The 24,938-nt window shown below is 51.4% G+C and overlaps 2 protein-coding genes across 4 annotated transcripts in view; one reads left to right on the top strand and one right to left on the bottom strand.

Annotated features, from left to right (window-relative positions):
- The window catches only part of LOC123365830 (bifunctional epoxide hydrolase 2-like), a 56,250-nt gene extending 38,231 nt beyond the window's left edge, over positions 1 to 18,019 (bottom strand). The window contains exons 1-3 of the mRNA XM_045008805.1: positions 17,893 to 18,019; positions 8,250 to 8,334; positions 7,344 to 7,503 (exon numbers count right to left, since the gene is read on the bottom strand). Of these exons, the coding sequence (XP_044864740.1) occupies positions 7,344 to 7,503; positions 8,250 to 8,334; positions 17,893 to 17,993 (346 nt within the window). The 5' untranslated portion in view covers positions 17,994 to 18,019. The remainder of the gene's footprint in view (positions 1 to 7,343; positions 7,504 to 8,249; positions 8,335 to 17,892) is intronic.
- On the top strand, positions 1,931 to 14,495 carry LOC123365831. Of its 3 annotated transcripts, XM_045008807.1 has the most exons (3): positions 1,931 to 3,514; positions 3,828 to 4,604; positions 13,933 to 14,495. In XM_045008807.1, the coding sequence occupies exons 2-3, from the start codon at positions 3,953 to 3,955 to the stop codon at positions 14,205 to 14,207; spliced, it is 927 nt and encodes a 308-aa protein (XP_044864742.1). In that variant the 5' UTR covers positions 1,931 to 3,514; positions 3,828 to 3,952; the 3' UTR covers positions 14,208 to 14,495. The 3 variants fall into 3 exon arrangements, with proteins under 3 accessions (XP_044864742.1, XP_044864741.1, XP_044864743.1); XM_045008806.1 differs by having other exon boundaries at positions 1,931 to 4,604; XM_045008808.1 differs by having other exon boundaries at positions 1,932 to 4,604; positions 13,939 to 14,495.
- Positions 18,020 to 24,938: the final 6,919 nt, after the last annotated feature.

Raw genomic sequence — 24,938 nt, 5'->3', positions numbered from 1 at the left:
CATCAATTTAACCCTGCACCCATCCACACGATAAAGCTGTTTTTTCCCCGACTTAAAGGGCTCTTAAAAGCGATTTTTGTACTCCTCCCCCGATGAGGGGATTAGCGCTGAAATCGACCTTGCCAGGTCGAAGTTGGGGTAGTGTGGTCGCAATTCAACGGTACTGGCCTCCAGGAGCTATCCCAGAGTGCTCCATTGTGACCGCTCTGGGCAGTGCTCTCAACTCAGATACACTGGCCAGGTAGACAGGAAAAGGCCCATGAACTTTTGAATCTCATTTCCTGTTGGCCGACGTGGCGATCTGCAGGTGAGTGCAGATCTCATCAGCAGAGGTGACCATGATGGAGTCCCAGAATCGCAAAAGAGCTCCAGCAAGGAGCTAACGGGAAGTACAGGATCTGATCACTGTATGGGGAGATGAAGCCGTGCTATCAGAACTCCGTTCCAAAAGATGAAATGCCCAAACATTTGAAAAAATCTCCAAGGGCATGAAGGACAGAGGCTATAAAAGGGACCTGCAGCAGTGCCAAGGGAGGATCGACTGATGACATGGTTTACAGGGTTGGCTTACAGGGAATTAAAATCAACAAAGGGGGGCAGGGTTTGCATCAAGGAGAAACCCACACAACTGTCACACAGAATGGTCCCCTCAAGGATTGAACTCAAAACCCTGCGTTTTGCAGGCCAATGCTCAAACTATTGAGCTATCCCTCCCCCACACTATTCCAGGAAGGACTGAATCTCCATTAAACTTTTCAAGGTGCCCCCGACAGACCTCACTGAAACAATTGTTGGACGTTGATTTCACAGAGGGAGGGAGGAGCAAACGAATACAAAACAAATCTGGTCTCTTTCTTGTTTTGATCCACTCCATCTCTCTTATACGTCTTAGGCTGGCAGCAGACGGTGCAGTACGACTGCTAGCCATTGTCGTCTCCTGGCTGCTCGCCAGAAGACGCTGCAGTACGACTGCAGGCAGGACTGAAACTCTAGGAGACGAAACTTAAAAAGAGAATGACCTGGAGTCACTCCCATTTATGCCCAGGCGCCCCTGACAGACCTCACTGAGGTCGGCTAAAAGAGCACCCAGGAGACAACGACGATGGCTACCAGTCGTAATGCACTGTCTGCTGCCAAAAGGCAATGGGCTGCTGCTGTGTAGCACTGCAGTACCATGTCTACCAGCACCCAGGAGACGTATGGTGACGGTGAGCTGAGCGGGTTCCATGCTTGCCATAGTATGGCGTCTGCACAGGTAGCCCAGGAAAAAAAGGCGAGAAATGATTGTTTGCCGTTGCTTTCACGGAGGGAGGGAGGGGTGTCCTGACGACATGTACCCAGAACCACCCACGACAATGTTTTTGCCCCATCAGGCATTGGGATTTCAGCCCAGAATTCCAATGGGCGGCAGAGACTGCGGGAACTGTGAGACAGCTAGCCACAGTGCAATGCTCCGGAAGTCAACGCTAGCCTCGGTACTGTGGACGCACTTCGCCGAGGTAATGGTCTTAAGTGGGGACACACACGACTGACTGTATAAAATCGACTTCTATATATTCGTCTTAATGTCATAGTGTAGACATACCCCCAGTCTCTATTCAAGCCCAAACTGATGGTGTAAAATTTAAAAGGGAACTGGATAAATTCATGGTGGCTAAGTGCATAAATGGCTATTAGCCAGGATGGGTAAGAATGGTGTCCCTAGCCTCTGTTCGTCAGAGGATGGAGATGGATGGCAAGAGGAAGATCACTTGATTGTTACCGAAATATCGGGTCTGCCTAGCTGAGAGCCAATAACAGCCTGACAGGGATAAGGAAAAATGCTTTATTCTGCAGAAGAAAGGAGAGCTCTGTAGTAGATACAGAAAACTCTACTGCACACAAGTTTCACAAGCTTTTTATACACTTTCAGACAAAGACCATGCCGTGTTAACACTTCATTGGTGGGTGTCAAGCCCAGTAACACCGTTATCTGTTCAAGAAAGACTGGCTTGAAGCGGAATCTTTTTCTGTCTCTGACAGAAGAAGATTAGTTACAAAGTTCAAGGTACTGGGTACGTGAGCCTTTTGGAGGCTTCTGCCTCCACCTACTGGCAGTTTGCAAATCTATTAATAAGGGTGGGGTACTAAATAGCTTTCACAGTTCCCCCGTTCGGGCCTGGTAAACTCAGATTACTAGGCCCGTTACGTAACTTACGATCAAGCTGAAGAGACAGGTATTGGGTTGTCTTGTGGACAGCAGAGCAGAAACCCTCTAAGGATAGCCCTTTAGATTATATGTTAAGTAAATGGCCTTTACCCGGTGTTCAGAAAGGTATATCAAGGAAGCACTTTTAACAACTTTGCACCCAGGACTGGCCAGCCCTGGGGACTGCATGGCCCGCATTTGGCTCCTTTGATATTCCGACTTATTTAACTCCTTTGCGCCTGATATTAGAGAATCAAGCGCCTGGTCAAATGGACTATTGGTTTTTGTGGGACGATGAGGCTCATCGTCGTTTACAGAAGATAAAAATCCAGGCCCCTCAATTCCCGAAAGCTTCTGCCCCAAGTGAAGCTGATTGTTGGGAAGATAGCCCCCCAATGTATTGTCCTAGACCACGACCACCCTCGGCAGCAATATCACAGGCTGTGACAGATCAGGTTTCTTTGTCTACGGGGCCCAAGACAGTGATTCCCCCACTGAAGACTGAGGAAACCACAATTCAAGTTAATGAATCCACTAGTGGAGCGACGGGTAGTGGGTACACTTCTGTTCTGTCTACCGCCATTAGTCCATCTCGTACAAGACAGGGAGTAATCTATGGGGAGGATGCAGTTAAAATCCAGGCACCCCTTCGGACCATCCCGGTACCCACTACGGATGGAGAGGTTGTAGACCGTTATGTACATGTCCCTTTTACTACAGCAGATCTTATGAACTGACAAAACACTACACCTCGCCTCAGAGACGACCTGGACATCGTTCACAGGCGATTCCGTGCTATTTTTCAGTCTCATAATCCTGATTGGCAAGACGTGGGCCAACTTTTAGATTGCCTACTGCGCACGGAGGAGAAAGAGCGGGTCCTAAGGGGGGCCCGGGAGGCAGCGGAGGCTGCCGGTGACGGGCATGATTTGATAGCTCTCACTAACCCAACCCAATGGAATCCAAATAATTCAACCCACCAGGCAAACTTAAAGACATTTTTAACCCATGTTTTGACAGGTATAAAACAAGCAGGAGAAAGAACTCTAGATTGGTCAAAAGTCCATAATACTGTGCAGGGGAAGGAACAACACCCTTCTGACTTTTATGAGAGACTTTGTAAAGCATTTTGTACTTTTACTAATATAGACCCCAAGGCTGCGGACACAGTCCACGGTCAGGCTTATTTTTATCTCTCAGTCAGCTCCGGACATTAAGAAGTGGTTGCAGCAGCTCGAAGGCGCTGAGGGAAAGTCCCTGGAGGAACTGGTAAGCGTAGCCACCCGTGTGTATCACACAAGAGATAGTATTCAAGAGACCAAACAGGTGAGAATGCTAGCAGCCCTTGTGAACGTGGGGAGCGAAAGACAAGGAGGGAAGTGGGGACCCCCCAAGTGGCAACCGAAGGCAGATCGGGGGGGGGGGCCAAGCCGTGCAAATGATATATGCCATTACTGTAAGCAACTTGGTCACTGGAAAAGAGAGTGCCCAAACCGACGTACCAGACGACAGCCCCAACCTCGATATCAGATGGAAGTAGAAAGAACAGACGCTGTCAATAATGCGGAATGACAGCGACCCGGGGGTCCACTTGTTACCTACACAAATGACTTTACCACTTATGTTTGTTCCTCCACAGACCCCCAGGTCCGTTTAACTCTGGGAGGAACCGCTTATTCTTGTCTTCTGGACTCGGGGGCTGCCCTTTCCACTGTTATTGCCAAGCCAAAGGAAGGAAACCTCACAGATAAAAGCATTCCGGTAATGGGTATAGGCGGAAAGCCATTTGAGTGTTCTGTATTGCAGGAGGCTGCTGTAGAAATCTCTGGTGTCTCAGCCTCCCATGCATTTTTGTTAGCTCCTGACAGCCCAGTTAATCTTCTAGGCAGAGACTTGCTGTGTAAATTACGTGCTCAGATTTTCTTTTCAGCTGATAAAATCATTCTCAGGTTGCCTCAAAATCAACTCCCCCAGCTATGTGCCACATTAACCCAGGCTACCGAGGACCCGATCCTGCCTGCGAGCCCGATGGACCTGCCTGAACGACTCAGACGAGAGGTACACGCCTCCCTCTGGGGCACTTCCAAAACAAACCTTGGCACTCTCCGGACGGAGCCTGTGCGAATAACCCTGAAGTCAGACATTGACATTCCTCGAATCAGACAATACCCCATCCCCCAACAAGCTCTGCTGGGCCTTCGGGATCTTATCAACACATTCCTATGGTTGGGAGTGCTTATTCGTACTTTGTCCCCTTTCAAAACCCCCATTCTGCCTGTTAGAAAACCTGACCTGGATCCAGAAGGAAAACCGGTATACCGATTTGTGCAGGACTTGCGTGCAGTGAATAGAGTTGTTCAGGCTAGACACAATGTGATACCTAATCCTCACACAATCCTGACTGCCATTCCAGCAGGTACTGCTTGTTATTCAGTAATAGATCTGTGTAATGCCTTTTTTAGTATTCCTCTAGATCAAGACAGCTGGGATAGCTTTGCATTTCCATGGACGGAGCGAGAGACCGGGAGAGCAGGATAACTGACCTGGACTTGGCTACCACAGGGATATGTTCGAGTGCGAGAGCGTACCACTTGGATTCATTACACCCAAGGAAGATCACTTGATCATTGCCTGTTAGGTTCACTCCCTCTGGGGCACCTGGCATTGGCCACTGTCGGTAGACAGATACTGGGCTAGATGGACCTTTGGTCTGACCTGGTACGGCCGTTCTTATGTTCTTATGTTATGTTCTTGCAAATGAATTGTAGCTCTGCAGTTTCTCTTTGCAGTCTGTTTTTGTTGAAGGATGGCTACTTTTAAATCTGTTATTGAGTGTCCAGGGAGATTGACGTGTTCTCTTACTGGCTTTTATATGTTACCATTCCTGATGTCTGATTTGTGTCCATTTATTCATTTACATAGAGACTGTCCAGTTTGGTCAATGTATATGGCAGAGGGGCACTGCTGGCACACCATGGAATATCACATTAGTAGCTGTGCAGGTGAATGAGCCCCTGATGGTGTGGCTCATGTGGTTGGGTCCTACGATGGTGTCGTTAGAATAGATATGAATAGAGAAGGCAACGGGGTTTGTTACAGGGATTGGGTCCTGGGTTAGTGTTTATGTGGTGCAGTGTGTAGTGGACTAGAAGTGGCTGGCTCACTACAAAAGCAATTTTCCCTCTCTTGGTATTGACACGTCCTCATCGATTATTGGGAATGGACCACATCCACCCTGACTGAATTGGCCGCCGACATTGGTTCTCCACTTGTAAGGTAACTCCCTTCTCTTCAGGTGCCAGTATATTTATGCCTGTATCTGTAATTTTCACTCCATGCCTCTGAAGAAGTGGGATTTTTTACCCACTAAAGCTTATGCCCAAATCAATCTGTTAGTCTTTAAGGTGCCACCAGACGTCTCATTGTTTTAATAATTTCCCCTCCTCTGGAGTTCTCTTAGTGCCTTCAAAGAGAAATAGTGTTACGGAGATTGCTAGATTGTTTAGCTAATTGTTGTTGGCTTGGTGACAGCATGCCTGATTTATCTGGTATTAACGCACAGAGAGAACAGCTCATTAGTCAAGTGATGGGAAGTAAATAGCAAGGAAATACTTTGAAGACAAAAAGCCCCGTCTAAGCCCCACGATTTCATTGGTTAGAGGATTTGGGATGGTTTGCTGATGAGTGATGGCTATCTGCTGCTGCCAGAGACCAACAGCAAGCAGCGCTTCGGGAAAGGTGCACCGTGGGAATTCATGATACATTTGGGCCGGGGATGGAACGTTATTATCAACAGCCACAGTCAGAAAGGTATCAGGCACAGCTATCCATTTATAGGGAACAGAGCTCTACTGAGAGACGTTTCCTGCGAAGGGATGGCAATCCAAGTGAGACAAGATGAATACAGACGAGACACAGGACATCGGTGAAGGGGAGGCAGGGTGTAGGGTTACTAGTGATGAGAAAGAGGACGGATTGCTGGAAGCAGCAAGTGTTCAGGAGGGATCTGGAAGAGAACCACCTGTATGATGGCAGAGGAGGGCAGCATGGCAGAAAGCCCAGGAAGGAAATGAAAGTCAGTGAGGGGAATGGGCAGAGCACAAGGCACAGGATGGGGTTCAGGGAAATGAGAGCAGAGATCCAGATAGGAACAACATTGCTAAGACCATTTTCCAACATGGTTATTTTCCATTGTGGTTAAGCAACACCCAGGAAGGGAGGGACTGTGCTGGTGCAAACCCTCCTATGGAGTGACCACCAGTTAGCCTGCAGCATGGTTTCGGTATCTGGCTGTACCACCGTCGGGGACAAACATTAAGGTGGAGTACAAATCCATGCAACAGCCAGGGCCAGCTCCAGACCCCAGCGCGCCAAGCGCGCGCTTGGGGCGGCATTTTGCCAGGAGGGCGGCAGGCGGCTCCGGTGGACCTTCCGCAGGCATGACTGCGGGAGGTCCACCGGAGCCGTGGGACCAGCGGACCCTCCACAGTCATGCCTGCAGGAGGTCCGCTGGTCCCACGGCTCCGGTGGACCTCCCGCAGGCATGACTGCGGAGGGTTCGCTGGTCCCGCGGCTCCGGTGGACCTCCCGCAGGCATGACTGCGGATGCTCCACCACAGCCGCGGGACCAGCGCACCCTCCACAGGCACGTCTGCAAGAGGTCCCCCGGAGCCGCGGGACCGGCGACTGGCAGCGTGCCGCCGTGCTTGGGGCAGCCAAATTCCTAGAGCCGCCCCTGGCGACAGCCACACAAACTCTAGCATGGACAAGCCAGAGATTCTGCCTGCATAGTCTTTGACTTGCAGCTTGAAGGCAAACTGCACTAAGAAGAGTCCTTGGAGAAATGTTGGCAATCAAATACAGTGGGTCTACGAAAGGAAGAAAACCAGGTCTTGTCTTCACATGGTTTTAGTCCAAGCAATTTCTGTCCACAGTGGCAAGAAGTAAGCCCATATCCTAACCATGTTTTAAACTAAGGACAGATCAGCGTTGAGACATGGCCCTTCAGTGTATCTATGAACCTATTTTTTCTGTCCACACAGGACAAGAGAAACCCTATCGTAACAAGAATGAACCAGAATCACACCTGAACGTGGTTACTGGTGTAGCACAGCTGGGTGGGCAGGAATGCTAACAGCAAGTAGCCATCACTTACCATTGTTCCTGAGAGTTACCGCAGCTTGCAGAACAGCAGTATTGAGCTTTCCTTGTGTCATAAAATCCTCAAAGACCTGTGCTACGGAGAACGTCTCCGGTAGAGAAGCCCCCGAGGAGGCAGCAAACTTCTTGCAATCCTCTTCCAGCTCAGAAACCAGCTTAAAAACAGAGTTCCCATTACCCAAAGGAGATCAAGTTACATCTCAACACAAAATGAGGGAAAGTCACTCAAAACTCTGAATCCCATCAATACACACGCTCTGCATTAACTATTTCCTAATGAAGTTTAAGGGTTACCAATAAGCTAGTACACCTCTACCCTGATATAATGCGACCTGATATAACACAAATTCGGGTATAACACGGTAAAGCAGTGCTCCGGAGGAGGGAGGGGGGGCGCTGCGCACTCCAGTGGATCAAAGCAAGTTCAATATAATGCGGTTTCACCTATAACATGATAAGATTTTTTGGCTCCCAAGGACAGTGTTATATTGGGGTAGAGGTGTATTAAAGACCCCTCTCCCCCAGAAAGCAGGAATGAAAGGATTTAGCCAGAACATATAAAGAAACCAAGTACACCGTGTTTTAGATCTAATGAAATAGCATTGGACATAAGCCAAGTAATTAATCTACACTGGTGGAGGCTATTTCTCATGGTGAAATTGCCAAGCTATAGCAGACTTAAGCACATCCTGAGGCCAGACTAGCTAAGTGTGAATGCCACAAAGTTACCATTGTCAAGATTCAAACCTAGCCCCTTCTTGGCCCAAAGGCAATAGCTTCACCAGGTGAGCTAAGAAGAAACCTTGTCTTGGCAGGACATCTGCACAGCTTGTGTCCAACACAAGTCGTGTCCTGCCCATCTGCTCAACTCTCACAGCGCTCAGTTGAGATGATCTCTTACCTGAGATAAGGCGATCTCTCCTCTCATCGCTCTGGCATAGGGACCATCAGGGCCTGCTCCAACCATGACATTTTGCAAGAAGTTCCTAAAAATCAACAAATACATTACAGTAAGGAACGAACAAGCAGCAACTGGCTCCAGGATGCTCCTGTCAAGTTACAACTTCCTGCCAGACAAGGACCGAGCACTGTCAATGCACTGGCTGGAACCCATTCGGTAGCTCAGTTCTACTCTGAAGAGGGACTGCCAGGAGAGCGTCTCACTCCCCAGGGATCTTTGATTCGTTGAGTGGGGAAAACGTTTATTCCTGTGTCTCCTGTTGACACTGCAGAGCACTGAGAGAGAAAGACGGATATTATTCTCCTTACGCATCATCTACCCATTGGTCCTGCAAGCCACAGAATAAAAGCCAGTAGCATGGGAGGGAAAGTCAATTATGGAAAAGACGTCATCTTACTTGAGAGCACAAGGCCTCTAAGTCAAACATTGGAGATGAAAATGGCCTATTAAGCTGGTGGGCTAAACTAATCCCCGGTGCAACTCCAGTCAAGTTAAGTCAAAGAATAAGCTTGGTTCATCCCTTGCCACTGCAGTGTGGCTCACAATACTCTCCGATGCTTTGTACAGCCCAGAACTGGAGTTCAAGTGCTGAAGCTTCTATCACTTCTGCTAAAAGAATATTGGTGGTCAGGTAGATTTTACGTCAGGAAAACTATTGTGACATTCACCTCAGACTTTCCCTTTGCTTCGTTTCATCCCATCACTGATTTGTATTGGGAGGCACCACGTGGCCTAGTGGACTGAGACTGCTGGGCAACCTTGGGAAATTCACTTCACCGCCCCGTGCCTCAGTTTCCCCATCTGTTTAATTGGGATGATAGTGACCTCCTTTGTAAAGTATTTGAGATCTAGTATTAATTGTAGGTGTTTCAGGATTGGGGCCTCAATGTTAGAGCCCTGTGCGCATACAAGATTTGCATTTGCATCCAACCCGCAAACACAGTCCGCAGATATCCGCAGATTTGCAGGACTCTGCTCATTGTGACTATCTTAGCTACTTCTATGGCCTCCTTATCCTAGTATCACCTGGCCAATGGGAGCTGGAGAGCCGGCGCTTGGGGCGGAGGCAGCATGCGGAGTCCCCTGGCTGCCCCTACGCAAAGGAGCCAGAGAAGGAGCCGCTGCTTCCAAGCCCCCCAACGCCGCTCTCCGGCTGGAGTGAAAGGTCCGATGGACCAGATGCAGCCCACGGGCCGTATTTTGCCCACCCCTGCTCTAGACCATCCTCTCTTTTCCAATTCTCTGCACCTCTCACAGCAGCACACAGGGTGGCACTTTCACCCTCTAGAGCAGAGGTGGGCAAACTACAGCCCGCCAGCCACATCCAGCCCACGGGACCCTCCTGCCTGGCCCCTGAGATCCCGGCTGGGGAGGCTAGTCCCCAGCCCCTCCTCTGCAGCTCAGCTCGCCGTGCCGCCAGCGCTCTGGGCAGCGGGGCTGCGAGCTCCTGCCGGGCAGAGCAGCGGCATGGCTGGCTCCGGCTGAGAGCGCGGCTGCCAGTCCTGGTGTTCTGAGCAGCATAGTAAGGGGGCGAGGAGGTTGGGTAAGGGGCAGAGGATACCAGGGGACGGTCAGGGGACAGGAGGCGATTGGATAGGTGTGGGAATCCCGGGGGGCCTGTCAGGGGGTGGGGGGGTGGCTGGCAGGCAGTCAGGGGATAAGGAGCAGGGTGGGTTGGATACGGGGTGGGGTCCGAAGGGGGCAGTTAGGGGTAGGGGCCTCAGGAGGGAGCGGTCAGGGGACAAGGAGTGCGGCGGTTGGGTATGTCGGGGGTTCTGAGGGGGGCAGTCAGGGAGTGGGGAGGGAGGGGGGCAGTCAGAGGGCAGGGGCCAGGCTGTTTGGGGAGGCACAGCCTTCCCTACCCGGCCCTCCATACCGCTCTGGAACCTCGATGTGGCCCTCAGGCCAAACAGTTTGCCCACCCCTGCTCTAGAGGGAGGATTCTTGCAGTGCCGCTGCTCCAAAGCACCTTCCCCTAGGGGGCGCCCCAGCAGCAGGACCTCAGGGAGGGCACCCGTCCACATCAACGACTAACCCAGCCCCACAACGAAGGGCCGAGAGGCAACTTTAAAAAAACCAACGCCCTTATTTAAGGCTCGATCCTGTGAGACGCTGGACGCCCTCAGCTCCCATTGGCTGCCCACCAGCATCAACGCCTTGCTGGTCAGGCTGCAGAACAGACGTGCACCTAGAGGGCTCTGCCACCCCACCCCAATAGTTTTGGGCCACCCAAACTAATGCCTCCCCCTCCCCCCTGCAAGCCCCTCAGGAAAGTGCCCCGATCCCATCTGCTTTAGCAGCAGCTAAATGAGCAGCTTGAACGACATTCGTTTGTTTAATCTTCCCCGATTAGCTTAATCCTTCCGGCCCCTCCAGCCAGTTTGGAGGACTTTGTTCTATCAAGGGCTTGAGCAACAATTTCTCAGATACCTGGCTCCCGTCTCACCAGGATCCGGCAGGTAATGGAAAGTCTGACACATCAAAAAAAAACATCAGAAGCGACAGGAGCTAACAGGACAAAGGCCTTTTGAATGGCGAGTCGCATCGCAGATCAAGTGGGGCCGCTCCAGTTTGTTGCGACATTAAGACGGTTTAAATAACCGGATCACAGCCAGTCCAGCTCCCTGCCAATGCAGGTTAAACCCCTCCAGCACATTTTCTAGGGCATTGGCCACCCTGGCTGCCAGCAAACCAAACAACATAGGTTCCAACGCTCCCCTAGTCACCGCTCTGTTGAGATGTTTCCTTCCATGGTCCCTGCTCCATTTCATCATCTTCCTCCACGTGCCACACTTAGTTCTTAGACATCCTTGAAGATGGCTACGCTTGGAAAGATTTGATTACGTTTTTTAAATCGGTAAGTGTCAATTTCACCGCACACGCACAAACCGAGAAAAAGTATTTCCTCACGTGTAGTACAAAAAGTGCTGCTGGAGACCGGAGAGTTTGATTTAAGGATATTTACTTGATATATTTTGACTTGTGATGTTGACACTTGGTGTTTTAACTATGATAAAGCTTTAACAGTTTGAATCTCTGTCTGCTCTCGTTAAATAAATGTCTGATCTCGTTCTAATGCCAACTTTCTAATCGCACAAACCCGAACACCCTAACCCTGCCCTTCCCCGAGTCCCCACCCCCCACTCACTACATTCCCCCTCCCTCAGTGGCTCGCACTCCCCCACCCTCACTCACTTTCACCGGGCTGGAGCAGGGGGCTGGGGTGCGGGACAGGGTGTGGTTCCAGGCCAACGGGAGTGCAGAGCCGGTGCTGGGGGCGGGGGCAGCGCATGGAGCCCCATGGTCCCCACCCAGGAGCCGGACCTGCTGGCCAGGGCACAACGCAATGCCCGGACAGGTAGGGACTAGCCTGCCTTAGCCCCAACCAGCACCACTGACCAGACCTTTAATGGCCCGGTCAAAAACTGGACACCTGGTCACCCTTATCCCTATCTGCAGAAAAGGACCTGGTGGTTACAGTGGAAGAGAAGCTGGATATGAGTCAGCAGTGTGCCCTTGTTGCCAAGAAGACTAATGGCATATTGGGCTGTATTAGTAGGAGCATTGCCAGCAGATCTTGGGAAGTGATTATTCCCCTCTATTCAGCACTGTTGAGGGCACATCTGGAGTATTGCATCCAGTTTTGGGGCCCCCACTACAGAAAAGATGTGGACAAACTGGAGAGAATTCAATGGAGAGCAATGAAAACACTTAACGGGCTGGGGCACATGACTTCTGAGGAGAGGCTGAGGGAACTGGGGTTATTGAGTCTGCAGAAGAAAAGAGTGAGGGGGGATTTGATAGCAGCCTTCAACTACCTGAAGGGGGGTTCCAAAGAGGATGGATCTAGACTGTTCTCAGTGGTGGCACATGACAGAACAAGGAGCAGTGGTCTCAAGTTGCAGTGGGGGAGGTCTAGGTTGGATGTTAGGAAAAACTATTTCACTAGGAGGGTGGTGAAGCTCTGGAATGGGTTATCTAAGGAGCGGGTGGAAAATCCATCCTTGGAGGTTTTTATGGCCTGGCTTGACAAAGCCCTGGCTGGGATGATTTAGTTGGTATCAGAACAGGGTTTAGACTTAAGACACAGTAATGGCTGAAGCCACCTTAGAGCACGTTCAACTTTGTTCATTTCCCCAAAGGTGAGGCAAGAAAAACAGACAGGGCAGGAAAGTGTGTGCATGGCATTCGTCATAGCCAAGCCCTGAGAGGAAAGACAGGCCTGTCGTACCAAGATGGCTTGTCCTCATAGCTTAGAAACTGGACTGGGACTCAGCAGATCCGTATTGAATTCCTGGCTCTGCCAAGCACTCAGTGGCCATGGGGGTACAGGCTTTAGGGTGGAGCTGGGAATGAGGGGTTTGGGGTGTAGTAGGGTGTTCCGGGCTGGGACCAAGGGATTCGGAGGGCAGGAAGGGGATCAGGGCTGGGGCAAGGGGTTCAGTCGCAGGAGGAGGCCAGGGTGCAGGCTCTGGACGGCTCCCGGAAGCAGCAGCATGTCCCCGCTCTGGCTCCTACATGGAAACACAGCCCCGTCTGCCTGGTTCCCAGCCAATGGGAGCTGCAGAGCTGGTTCTTGGGGCGGGGCAGTGTGCGGAGCCCCCCAGCTGCCCCTACGCCTAGGAACGACATGCCGCTGCTTCCAGGAGCTGCACGGAGCCACAGCAGGCAGGGAGCCTGCCTTAGCCCCACTGTGCCGCCGACTGGACTTTTTGAACTGGGCGTTCTGGTTGAAAACCAGACATCTGGCAACCCTATATCAGAATGATATGTATCCATTCCACACCACGTTGGGGATCTGGGGCATGGGTTCTCTCATCCCAAAATCCTGGGGTTAGAGAACAATGTGGGACCCAGGTGTCCCAGCACAGCATTCCACATTCCAACCTGTAGGGGAGAGAGAGCCTGGAGCACAGGGCCAAGTGCAAAGCTTAAGGCCTGAACTAAAAATCACAAAAGCCAGGCTATGAGCCCTGTCATAAAGCAGGCGCTTGCCTACACGTTCACTTGACAGAGGCACGGCTAGTGTTGCAGAAACACAGGCACTCCTAGGTAGTATTAGGCACCAGGTATTCAAAGAAACGCATTCCAGAAGGCTGGCACCAACCCGGGTAAGACAAGGACAGGAGGACAAGATGCTAGATGGGGACGTTCTGTTCAAACAAGCAGGTACAAGGTGCAGGGTTTGTAACTAACCACCTCAGAGGTTTAATATAACTTGTTTGTGTCAAAGTATCATAGGATTGCCAACCTGGCAGGGTTGTCCTGAAATCTCCAGGAATCACAGATAGATCTTTAATTACGGATTATGTCACGTGAATACAGCCAACCAAAACCAGCCACCCGAAGGTACAAGAGAAATAATAGCAGGGGCACCTTTGTCCAGCTAAGGGGGCAGCCGAAACTCCCGCTGCTCACTGGGCGGGTACCACTGTCGTGAGCACACACACATTAGTGTACCTGTAACCACAGGGCCAGGGCACTAGCACTGTGCTTGGTCAACAGTGAACCTGGCCGAGCACCTTTGTCACCGAACCGAGTTTGTGGTCTTTCTGGGTAGTACTAGTACCGTTCACTTTTTTTTTTAAAAACATCTTAATACAAGTTTTAAATCTGCTACGAGGTGCAGATGGACGCCCTGATCATCGGAGCCCTGGGCACCTGGGACCCCCGCAACGAGCGTGTGCTGCGGACCTGTGGGATCGGTCAACGCTACGCATGGCTCATGCGGCACCTCATGGTCTCAGACACCATCTGATGGTCCAGGGATATCTACATCGAGCACATCACCGGCCACCGACAGCACCAGGAGGCGTGAGCCAAAGTGATATCATTCTTCAACTACGAGAAAGGGACCAAGAGACTTTCTCTGCTGAATCATATGAACTGGAACCATAAACTCCCTGAACATTAAATCTCACCAAATGAGGGTCAATCCATCCTCATTATCATATCCACTCATACTCCCCACCCGAACATAGCCACTTTGTGAACTTCATACCCTCATATCTCAATGTCTGTACTTTGACCCATCAACCTTTTACCTCCAATCGGGGATATTGCAGATTATGTAATCCTTATGCCACCCGATCTTAAAACAAACTTTGCACCCTCGATAATCTGTATGTTATTTCCTGATAACCAGAAACTTCCATGCTTAAGCTCTGTACCATTCACTTTTTTAAAAATGTCATCTTAATAAAACTTTTAAATCTGTTCTTATCAAGGTCTGCTGGAACTGCTATCTGCGCAGGGCTGGGACAGCATATGAAGAGAACACGCCCTCCAACGGACAATGAAACCTAGTCATTTTGATCTGTAACCTCGAGCCGGTAACAACTCCAGTGTGTCTATGACTGTCTGTGCTGTGAAGTGAGGCAGCTCTGAGGTTAGGGGTTGATTGACTTCTCTGTGCTTTATGCTTTAACAAAAGCCAAATTAGTTTAAAATGGGTATTAAGATCCTGGAGTCACATGACAACTTCAGACACTCAGCTTTCATTTTATTCGAAAGTTTCTAGCCCTCATGATTACACTGAAAAGCTTGAAAATACGACCTCCAATAGCGACACCAGAATACAGATAACTCTCCCAATATTTATTCTATTTTTCAAGTCACATGATTTTTAAGCCAAACTTTGATTTTTGGAATGCATGAGAGTGGGAAGGGGTTTGCAATCTGGCCCACTGTTCACTGGACACACATCACCTCTTTGTAGTGTGTTGTGAAAGCTCAATACCACATGCCTTCCCAGGTGTCCAGCTGCTCCTCCCACAGAGATAAATTCCCATAGATACGTTCTGGCCCACACCTGGCCAGATTTTGCTCTTAAGGGCACCCAAATTGCCTCACTGAATGTAAAGGCTGGATCATGGTGGAACAGAACCTGGCCCCATTCCAGGGTAGATATTGGGCCAAACTCTCCCCAAATATGCAAACCACACAACCACAACATGCTGACGTGATCTCACAGGTGGAAAGCAGTTTGGGATGACGTCTAGGAGTGAGATGGGGGTAACATGCCCAAATCTCTTATTCTGTCACTTTCTCGTGCGCTACTATACAACAAAGACTTCAGCCATCTCATTCCACCTTGTGCTCTGCATCAGAGCAAGAACCTTCCATGAGAGAAGCCAAACCAAACCCAAGGCCAGATTCTCAGCTGCTGGAAGTCAGTGCTGTCAATGGTGTTGTAACCATTTATGCCAGCTGAGGATCTGGCCCCAGCGTATAGTGAGAAAAATATTCATGATAAGTCGGAGATGTGGAAGGTGAGTTTACAGGCACATGTCAACTTACAATCCATAGGGGCAAGAGACGCAAGTTAAAGGAAGGAGGGGCTCCCTTAATTCACACTGTCCTGTTGATGGTTTTCATTGCTAGACCCTTAGTCAAGTTACATCACATGTGTCGGTTCAAACCAAGAACAGATGATCTCAGTGCACAAATCACTGAGGGAAATTCTACAGCTTGTGTTGTGCAGGAGGTCAGACCAGATGGACTGACATGCAATTTCCATATAATTTCCAATTTTGGCTCATTATATGGGAAAGCTGTTTCCCTTATAGTTTTTCCCCCCGTCTTCCAGCCTTTTCCTCCTTAACCTGAGTACAGTATCGCTCCCAAACTGAAGTGCGATTTCCCCCACCCCTATTTGTTTAAGTCTTCTTGTCTATTATCAAATACAGCCAGGGCTCCCTTTGCTACCCCCAATAAAAGGGGAGGGGGGTGAATGAATTCGTTCAAACCGTACATTCTTTTTCTGCACTAGAACTTCCCCAATTGTTGTGCCTTGTAAATTAATTTGGCTTTCTTAAAAGCATATCTACATCAACCCCCTAACTTCAGAACTGCCTCACTTCGCAGCACGGACATTGACAGACACGTGAAAGCTACAGATTTAGGCCACAAATCTAAATTACTAAATCTGAATGTGGAATGAAGTCCTGCAAACTAGGATCCCACATTGGCCCCCACCCAGAAACCATGATTCCCAATAAGGAAGAGGCCCAATATAACACCAGATGGCCCCTAACATGCAACAGGTACCAGTTCCTTCCCATCTCCCGCAAGTGCCCTGCACTCCTCCATCCAGGGCATATAAGAATTCTGGTTCCCAAACAAAAGCCCTTTGGGACAAGATATATGAAATCTGGAGCCACCCACCTCCAAGCACCTTCACTGCTCTATCCAAAAGGAAGAGGATCACAGAAATTTCGGGCTAGAAGGGACCTCAACAGAGCATCTAGTCCAGCCCCCTCTGCCAAGGCAGGACCAAGTAAACCTGGACCATCCCTGACAGGGGATTGTCCAACCTCTTCTTAGAAACCTCCCATGATGGGGATTCCACAACCTCCCTTGGAAGCCTGTTCCAGAGCTTAACTCCCCTCACATGTAGAAAGTTCCTCCTTCCCCAATATCTGACCTAATCTCCCTTGCTGCATATTAAGCCCATTATTTCTTTTCCTACCTTCAGCAGAAAAAAACCACCACTTCTCTTTATCACAGCCCTTAACATGTGTGAAGACTTATCACCCCCCCCAAAACCTAAGTTTTCTTTTCTTCCAGACTCAACATGCCCAGAACTGGACACCCCAGCTGAGGTCTCACCTGCGCTAAATTGAGCAGGACCATTACCTCCTGTATCTTACCTACAGCATTCCTGTTAATCCCTCCTGGGGAGAGGGATAGCTCAGTGGTTTGAGCATTGGCCTGCTAAGCCCAGGGTTGTGAGTTCAATCCTTGAGGGGGCCACTTAGGGATCTGGGGCAAAAATTGGTCCTGCTAGTGAAGGCAGGGGGCTGGACTCAATGACCTTTCAAGGTCCCTTCCAGTTCTAAGAGATTGGTATATCTCCAATTATTACCTAATCCACCCTCCAGAATTATATCAGCCTTTTGTACAACTGCATCATGTTTGTGATTCTCCTGGAACTTGTGACCCACTAAAACCTCAGATCCTGTTCAGCAGTAGGACCTGTCTAGCCAGTTACCACCCCCTGACCCCCTGCCATATTCTGGGCCGCAGGGGGTAGGTCCGCATTTGATTTTTCCTTCCCAAGCCTAGTTCTTGTCTCTACTGAATTTCATCTTGTTGACTTCAGACCAACTCTTCAATTTCTCAAGGTCATTCTGAAGCTCCCCCCACACGCCCTGCAACTCCCCACAGCCCAAGGTATATGGGTGCCCTGAACCTCCCCCCTCCCCACCTTACGGTATAAAGTCACCTTGGACCCCCCGCTACCCCATAATGCTCCAAACCTTACCCCCAAACGCCCATCACCCCCCACCCCAGGTACAAGGGAGCCTTGAATCCCCCCCATACCCTTCAACCCCCCCATCCCAACGTACAAGCTGCCCTGAACCCCCGCATGCTCTGCACGCGCCACAGTGCCCCCCCATCCCCCCGGCGCCCTGCACCCCCCAACCACACTCCGCCCCTGAGCCGTGCAGGTGCAGCAGGGGCTGGGGTTCTGAGACCGCCGTGCGGGCGGCCCCGAGACACACACAATTAACCCATCATTTCCATGGGCTTCCCTCCCCCGGCAGCCGGAGAAGCGGGCTCGGGCGGGACGAGCGCCTACCTGGGCAGGGCCAGCGACGCCTCGTAGCGGCCGAAGGCGCCCAGCGGGCTGGGGGTGAAGATCACCCCGCCCACGTCGAACAGCACCAGACGCCGCGCCATGACCGCCGCTCTGGGGAGCCGCGGCCCCTCCGCGGGGAGGTCTAGAGCGCCGCGGGCCCCGCCCCTCGCCAAGCCCCGCCCTCTCGCCCGGCCACGCCCAGCCGCACCGACTGGCCACGCCCCCTCCCGGGCCACGCCCCTTCTGGCGCTCCAGCCCGGCCCCGAGAGCCCGGCTCCTCTGGGTCCTAGAGCCGGTATCATACCCCCTGGTCTCAGGACCTGGGACCCTGCCTGGTGGGTGGTTTGGGGCAGTGACATCACAGCAGTATAAGCCCTGGCAGGGGGCGGGGCTCCGTAGCAGGGCACGTGCCTGGGGGCAAACGAGGCAGAGGCGTGTACGGGGCGCTGGGGCTTGCTGGGCTGGAAGGCCTGTTGGTGGGAAGGGCTGGGGTTAAGCTGCCCAGCACAGGCAGAACGTAGGAACGGCCTCACCGGGTCACACCAGGGGCCATCTCGCCCAGTGTCCTGTCTGCCGGCAGTGGCCAATGCCAGGTGCCCCAGAGGGAATGAACAGAACGTGCAATGGCCAAGTGATCCATCCCCTGTTGTCCACTCCCAGCCTCTGGCAGCCAGAGGTTTGGGGACACCCAGAGCAGGGGGCTGCATCCTTGACATCTTGGCTAATAGCCACAGATGAACCTATCCTCAGTGGATATATCTACTTCTTTTTTTCACCCCATTATAGTTTTGGCCTTCACAACATCCCCTGGTGAGGAGTTCCACAGGTTGTCTGTGCATTGTGTGAAGAAATACTTCTTTTTGTTTGTTTTAAACCTGCTGCTTGTTAATTTGGCCTAAGAGGAGAAGCCTCATCAAATACCCCAAAGCCTTGTGGGAGTGGTTAGATAACCACACAGGTCCAGTGTACCCCCGAGTTCTGCAAGAAGGGAACTGTGGGAACTTTGGCAGTTTGGTTGCTATGCAGCACCTAAGCAGCTGGACCCATTTATGGATAGGAATTATTGAAAAATAATGTAAATTGTGACTATTAATGCTTAATTATGGACACTCCCAGGGCCACATATGGATAGAGGCAGCTATTGACCTCATTATAATCAAGGTCAACAATCAGATCTGGCAGACAGCCACACCATTGCCATAAGGAAGGGTGTAAAATGCCACACCCAGTTCCTGGGTTTGTCAGGTCCTTGAGCCAGTGTAAACTGAACCAGGACCTCTCTCCTGATGGGCTCCACTTACTTTCCTTTCTATCATTGTTTCCAATGGTCTCCACAAGTTGTAAGTGTGAGCAATGCAGGGATCCACTTGTCTAAGTGTATTGATCCTTTCCTAGGATTTCAGTTAGAATATCAGGGTTGGAAGGGACTTCAGGAGGTATCTAGTCTGACCCCCTGCCCAAAGCAGGACCAATCCCCAGACAGATTTTTGCCCCAGCTCCCTAAATGGCCCTCACAAGGATTGAACTCATAAGCCTGAGTTTAGCAGGCCAATGCACAAACTGCTGAGCTATCCCTCCCCCCAAGTCAGGGTTGTCTGTAGCAAATAATGTTTCTCTGTTTGTTTCAGCCAATCCCATGTTCTCAGTTAAGTAGCCCCCTAGGAAAAGAAGCTGTGAGCTGACAGTGCCTGTTGCCCACCAATACATAATCTTGTAAGTGTAATAATTGTTCAGGTTACAGGCCTCTAGTTGCCCCTCCATCGGGCTGTGCCGGCCTGGGGCGGGGCCACACACCGTCACGGGGGAGATAATACAGGATACGATAGCCCCTCCCCACCAGGGAGCCCCATGAGGTGACCCCCCACCTCCCATCCACATGGGTAGTGACTCCTCCAGGACACCAGGGTCCCCCACACTGCCCCCCCATCCACAGGGCCACAGTCACCACCCAGGACACTGGGGTCCCCCACGCACAGCACCCCTCCATTCACAAGACAATGAGCCCCCCAAGACACAGATCCCCTCTACACAGCCCTCTCCATCCACAAGGGCAGCAGCTACCCCCCCCACCCCCAGACACCGGGATCCCCACACAGCACGCCCCTATCCATAAAGACAGGGGCTCCCCCCAGGACACCAGGGTCCCCACCAACAGCACCCATCCATCCACAGGGCCACAACGCCACCCCAGGACACCAGATAAAACAGCACAGAGCTCCAATCACAGGGGCAGTGACTCCCCCTAGGACGCTAGGGTCCCCACACAGCCCCCCATCCACAGGGACAGAGATCCCCCTCCCCCCAGGATACACACAACCCCAGTTCCACACTCCACTCCATGCTGAGCCGCTGTTTCAGTAATCGAGAGACTCCGACTGGACTCTTTAGGATCAATGAACAGGGCAGCCAGGAGACCTGGGCTCTATTCCCATCTCTGCCCTGCGTCTCTTGGGCAAGTCCCACCCTCTCCCTTTGCTTCATCTTCTTCCCCTGTAAAGCGGGATTATGTTGTTCCCCTGCCTTTGTGAAGTGCTTCGAGGTTTGAGGAAGACCAGATACTGGGCTAGCTGGACCATTGGTTGGAGCCAGTTCTTACGAGCTTTAGCTCAAGCTATAGGGCTGTTGCTTTTAGCCCAGGGGGTCTCCGGTCCAACAGTGGGGCAATCATCACACTTTGGCTTCGTGCTGCTCTCTGCATGGGGTGGACTTTGCCCTCTGTGAACAAATCTCAGCTTGTGGAGTGATTGCAAACTGTTCACTCTGGACATCCTTGTTCACAAGAACAGCCATACTGGTGTGACATGCTGCACCTTGGGGGGTGCCCTGTACCCCCCTAGTCCTCACTTACATACAATTCTGATCTTGCACATAAAGCGTGACATGTAAGGCAGCAGGGGAAAGGTTGCGATCTGGGGAAAGTCACTGTTCTAAGTGTGCACATCATTAGTTATGAGCCTGTGTTGTATGGTTGTTTGACACCCACCCGGGTGTTGGTTACTTTCCTTGCTGTTGTCTCTGGAGGGGCTAATATGTGGCCGATTTCCCAACTTACAGCATGTTTTACTGACGACCATACAACACTTAACTTCATATGCACTAATGAGATACAAATTTAGATAGAACAGTGACTTTCACCAGACTTTCACCTTTCCCCTGGTGCATATAAAGCATGCCATGTAAGGCAAGATCACAGTTATATATAACAGAGGAATATGGGGGTTACAGGGCGCTCCCCCAAGCTATAGAAGGACACACTTTGCCCCCTTAGTTTACTGCAAAGAGAAGTGAACTATTTTGCACTTAGGAAGGAAAAGTCAAATGCACAATTACAAAACAAGGAGTAACTGGCTAGCGGGTTGTACTGCTGCAAACGGTCTGGGGGTTATAGTGGGTCACAAACTGAATAAGAGTCAACAATGTGATGCAGTTGCAAAAAAGGCTGCTCCTGCTCCGGCTGAGCTGTGCACTGGAAATGCTGGTGAATAAATCATGAGGCTCCGGTGCTTTACAAGCTGGGAAGTGGCGCCGTTACTCCCCACAGAAGAGGAGCCCGACTGAAGCCGGAGTTAGCGGATCTATTTGTAAAATGAACCGTCCGTCCCCAGGCCCCGAGCCCCCCACTGCAGCCAGCGCTAACTGGATGGTTCCGCCGGTGCCTGCTCCCCCTACTCCCTTCATGGCATCAGGGTCTAGCGTGAGCGCTGGGGAGATCTTCATCACTCCTGCCAGCGCTGGCTGAGATGCAGCATCCCTGAGCAAGGCGGCCACTCAGCCAAGGTGTGAAACCGCCTGGACTGGAGAGATCACAGCTAGGACCACGTCGTTCCCGGAGCGCTGCTCAGTGATGCTGGAGACAGGCGAGCAGAAGGGAGGTGGCTAAGGGGAGACCAGAGCAGGTTGCTCCGGAGCCTGTGCATCTGCTCACCAGGGGTGTTGATTAGCCCCTGCCGCGCGGTGCGGGAGTGGTGGGGCTGTGGGCAGAGTGAGATGCTTTCAGTTCTGATTGCAGGAAGGAACTTTGGGTGGACAACACTGAGCACGGTTCCAGCTGGCACCTTCCTTAGCCACCCCGACCCTTCCTCCTCCCAGCACTTCGCCCGACAGGTAAGGGGTCGCTTTGTGAGCCTGACAGGTTCGCTAGGAGAAAGCTGCTTTCACAAGAGCGCGCCCAGGGAGGTGATATGCATGGGCTTAACAGCAAAAGGCAGCAGAGCAAAGCTTAGCCAGCAAACTCAGCGATGAGGAGAGCAAAGGGACTGGAAGTTTTCTTGCTGGTGCGTGAAGTTCCTTTTAAAACCCTCCTATAGCCTTTGAAATCCAGGCACGAAATCCATTGAGCTATACAATGAAGCAAACTATCCGCTTCACTTTACAGCCCAGATGTTAGTTGGTACTGTGAGGCCTTTGAGCTCATCTTTAGCAGAAAGGAAACATGCGCGATCTTCCCATTTTCATTCATAAGATTTACACCGGAGCACTTGAAATACACATGCTCACAGCCTTTCGTGGTACATATTTCTGTACACACGCGCACGCACACACACACGCTCTGAAACCTGTCTTAAGTAGAGACGGGCGCACTATTCAAAGTGAACAATTTATGTTGTTGAATGTTGTTAAAGTCATCAAAGAAATTATCCAACAACTAACCAGCTCCATGATTAGCCTGTCCCGCCTCGGATAAAACACCCGGTAGATGAACATGGAAATGACTAAAGAAATGTGGCTCCTAATTTATAGGTGAAGCAGAACGGCCCCAGACTGTGAGCATTTGGGAAGCTTTAAGGTGCCTGCGTAAGACAAGGGGTTGCTGCCTGGAAAGGAGCCAAGTGTCCAGAGAAAGGATCCTCAAATGTTCCTGCTCACAAGTGACACAAGAGAAATGGACCCTGGCTGTTACAGGCGAGCCGGGAAGAAAAGGATCTCTGCAGGGCATGCGGCTGAAAGGTACGCACTGATTTATTACGCACAGTTCAGCTGGAATTCCTAGAAGGTAAAGCGAGTGATGCAACGTGCAGAATTACTCAGTTCAGTAAATGTACTGGTGTCCTTAGGGAACGTTTCCATATGTATAGCTAGGTGCGTGTACGTCAAATCTCCGCCTCTCGCACATAAATATGGTGCGCATCACAAAGTCACACATCCCTCATTCACATACACAAGTCACACATTACACATGACACCTGTCAGGCTCAAAACACCCATCCCCGCACATTACTCAAAACAGTCACACAACACCCATATGACACATACCAGCCACAAAATGCCAATCCATGCACACATTACACATACCAGTCACAACAACACATATTACACACACACACACACACACACACAATCTTAGTTTCATAGGTTTTACCCTGCCTGCACCTATGTATTTCTCCCTCTGCTATTATTTATCTGTTTATCTCTGCAAAGTCTTCAGCTATTGTGTGTATAAAATACTCAGCTTTCTTTTGCATCACATTGTATAATTATGCCCTTTGAGCTGGAGTAAATGCAGGCAAAGTCCATTGCCTGGGCCTGGCTGGCGACTCGTTGCGTGGCACGTCTTAGGTTCTGTCTGCACTGCAGTCGGGGCAGCAGGGGGCGGCATACCGAGCTAGCTTGCTAAAAACAGTCGTGTAGCCGCTGTGGCCCGGGTGAGCAGCCCACGTATGTCCCCGGGGCCCTGAGCACGACTGTACTGGAGCGCTAGCAAGGGCTGCCACCCGCATCGCCGCCGTTACACGGCTGCGGCCGAACTCGCCAGGTGTGGCTGCGGGTGTGGCAGTCACACCTCCTGCGGCAGGGCGGAGGGGCCCCCAGAGAGCTAGACCCCGTTTAAAAGGCAAGTACCTGCCTCTCTCCAGCCCCCACGACCGCAGTGTTGAGCACCTCAGAGTCTTTACTGTATTTACCCTCACAGTGCCCCCGAGGCAGGGCAGTGCTCTGCTCCCCACGGCACAGACGGGGAACAGCCTGAGAGTGACTGTCCCCAGGTCACCCGTGGCAGAGCAGGTCGCCCGGATCCCAGGCTAACCCCCTAACCTGGGGCCAGCCAGGGGAAGGCAGGGACAAGCCCCACATCGCAGGACCCTGCATTGTTTCTGCAAGGGAGGCTTCCTCCCCAGCCCTTCATCTTCCTCCCGAGAGCCAGTGCCTCCCCGCTGGGAGTCGCTGCCAAGTCACCCTTTAGCCCTGGCAGCCCCAGTGATCCACCCCCCGGATGGCCAGTTCTCCTCCCACTTCTGTACCCAGCAACTGCAACCAACTTGGGTTCTGTCTGCCCGGAGAGAGGCTTTAGCACATGAGAAGTGATCACCGTATCCTGCCCTGTACCAGAAGGGCAGACCAGGCTAAAGGAAGCTGCCCCCTGCTTTATTCCCAGGCTCCATGTGCTTGATCTCGTGTGCCCGTCTGAAGAACCTGGGTATCCAGGAGTCCCCCCAGGGGAAGTCCCAGAAAAAAACACTGTGCTGCAAATCTGCCAGTTCTGCCTTAGCCTTGAGAGGATCCAACTGGCCCTTCAGCGTCTCGTGATACTTCTGGCCGGGGCAGATAACTACCCACATTGCCCCGCCCCCAGTCCCTAAGAGCAGAGCGCGTGTGTGGCATGCTGCACACGCATTGCTAAGGAACGCAGCCCGGTGCTGGCCAAGAGCCAGGCAGCCCCACGTCAGGAAGTAAATACACGTGACAAGGAATCTTCCCTCTGCCTATGAAACGCCCTGACTAGGGAATGGAAAACTAACAGGGAAAGAAAAGGATGAAGCTGATGGAGCCTCCGGCTGTGCCAGCCTCTGGACTGATCAGAGGGGGTTGGCACTGACTGATACATAACCACCCCTCTTTCCTAGAATCCAGGAGCGTGGGTATAATGCCTGGCATTTCGGTCATGCCTAGGGCGTGAACCAAGAGCATGTGCCTCACTGCTGGAGCTAAAGGAACCCCATCCCTTGCTAGGAGTGGGAGCCTGACACATGGGCTGTAACACGGAACAGCTGGTTACACATGCACCACTGCAGAGGTCAACTGGCTCCTTGCAGGAAGGATGGTGCAGTGGG

The sequence above is a fragment of the Mauremys mutica genome, chromosome 3, assembly GCF_020497125.1.
Source record: "Mauremys mutica isolate MM-2020 ecotype Southern chromosome 3, ASM2049712v1, whole genome shotgun sequence".
NCBI classification, from domain to species: domain Eukaryota; kingdom Metazoa; phylum Chordata; order Testudines; family Geoemydidae; genus Mauremys; species Mauremys mutica.
Note: the sequence above shows the minus strand (reverse complement) of the source record. Positions and strands in the feature narration are given on the sequence as shown.

Bases quoted from the DNA above. Each gene is read 5' to 3' on its own strand.
- LOC123365831 (XM_045008807.1), top strand. From the start codon at position 3,953: ATGGGTATAGGCGGAAAGCCATTTGAGTGTTCTGTATTGCAGGAGGCT. The intron at 4,605-13,932 runs GTACTGCTTGTT...ATCTGCTACGAG, and splicing joins CCTGACTGCCATTCCAGCAG to GTGCAGATGGACGCCCTGAT.